Genomic DNA, 661 nt, shown 5'->3' with positions numbered 1-661 from the left:
GGGAGCTGCTACCCCCAAGACAGACATCGCTGCTTCCTTAGGCTTTTGCTCCAGCCAGCCCAGAGGTGGGTCCCGACGCAGCGGCCTGGAGGGCCGGGGAGGGGAGAATGCCAGAGACCCTCGTGTCCTCCTGCGCTGTGGCCCTGGGAAGAGCGGGCAGAAGTCCTAGAAAGGGGAAGATTTCAAGAGATGTGAAGGGCAGTGGAGAAGAGAACCGGGAAACAGCAGAGGACACTTAAGCAACTGTCATCGCCTACCATGAAGACCACTCAACTACTTAACCCCGAATTCGCACAGTGGCGAGATCAAGGATTCAGACGCAGGTGCCCAGCCAAGGGCTAGAATTCGGTACCGTTTCCACTACAACACGGGGGTCCAGAAACCGCTTCCCAGGCAGGAGCGGCCTCCGCAGGACAGAGCCCAGTCCCAGGGCGCCGGCCCAGCCGCTCTCGGCGACGCGGACCGGGCGCCCAGGCTCGGTCGCCCCAGCTCGGGAAAACCGGGCGTCCACCTGCCCGTCGGCGCCAGCGCAGGCCAGAGCGTCGGGGTTCGGCTTCGCCGACTTGTTCCGGCAGGGTTCTCTGCCCTGCCCTAGGAGAGTCCGGGCGGCCCCACCAGCCCGGCCCGGCCCGGCCCGGCCCGCCGCCCACCGGCCCACTCC

The 661-nt window shown here is 66.4% G+C and overlaps 1 protein-coding gene across 1 annotated transcript in view; it reads right to left on the bottom strand.

Annotated features, from left to right (window-relative positions):
- Positions 1–94, bottom strand: part of COMMD5 (COMM domain containing 5) — a gene marked incomplete in the record, with an annotated part of 1015 nt that extends 921 nt beyond the window's left edge. The window contains 1 exon segment of the mRNA XM_014593258.2: positions 1–94. Within this exon segment, the coding sequence (XP_014448744.1) occupies positions 1–27 (27 nt within the window).
- Between the last annotated feature and the right edge of the window lie 567 nt (positions 95–661).

Source organism: Tupaia chinensis, unplaced genomic scaffold, assembly GCF_000334495.1.
Source record: "Tupaia chinensis unplaced genomic scaffold, TupChi_1.0 Scaffold140061_1, whole genome shotgun sequence".
Lineage (NCBI taxonomy): Eukaryota > Metazoa > Chordata > Mammalia > Scandentia > Tupaiidae > Tupaia > Tupaia belangeri.
Note: the sequence above shows the minus strand (reverse complement) of the source record. Positions and strands in the feature narration are given on the sequence as shown.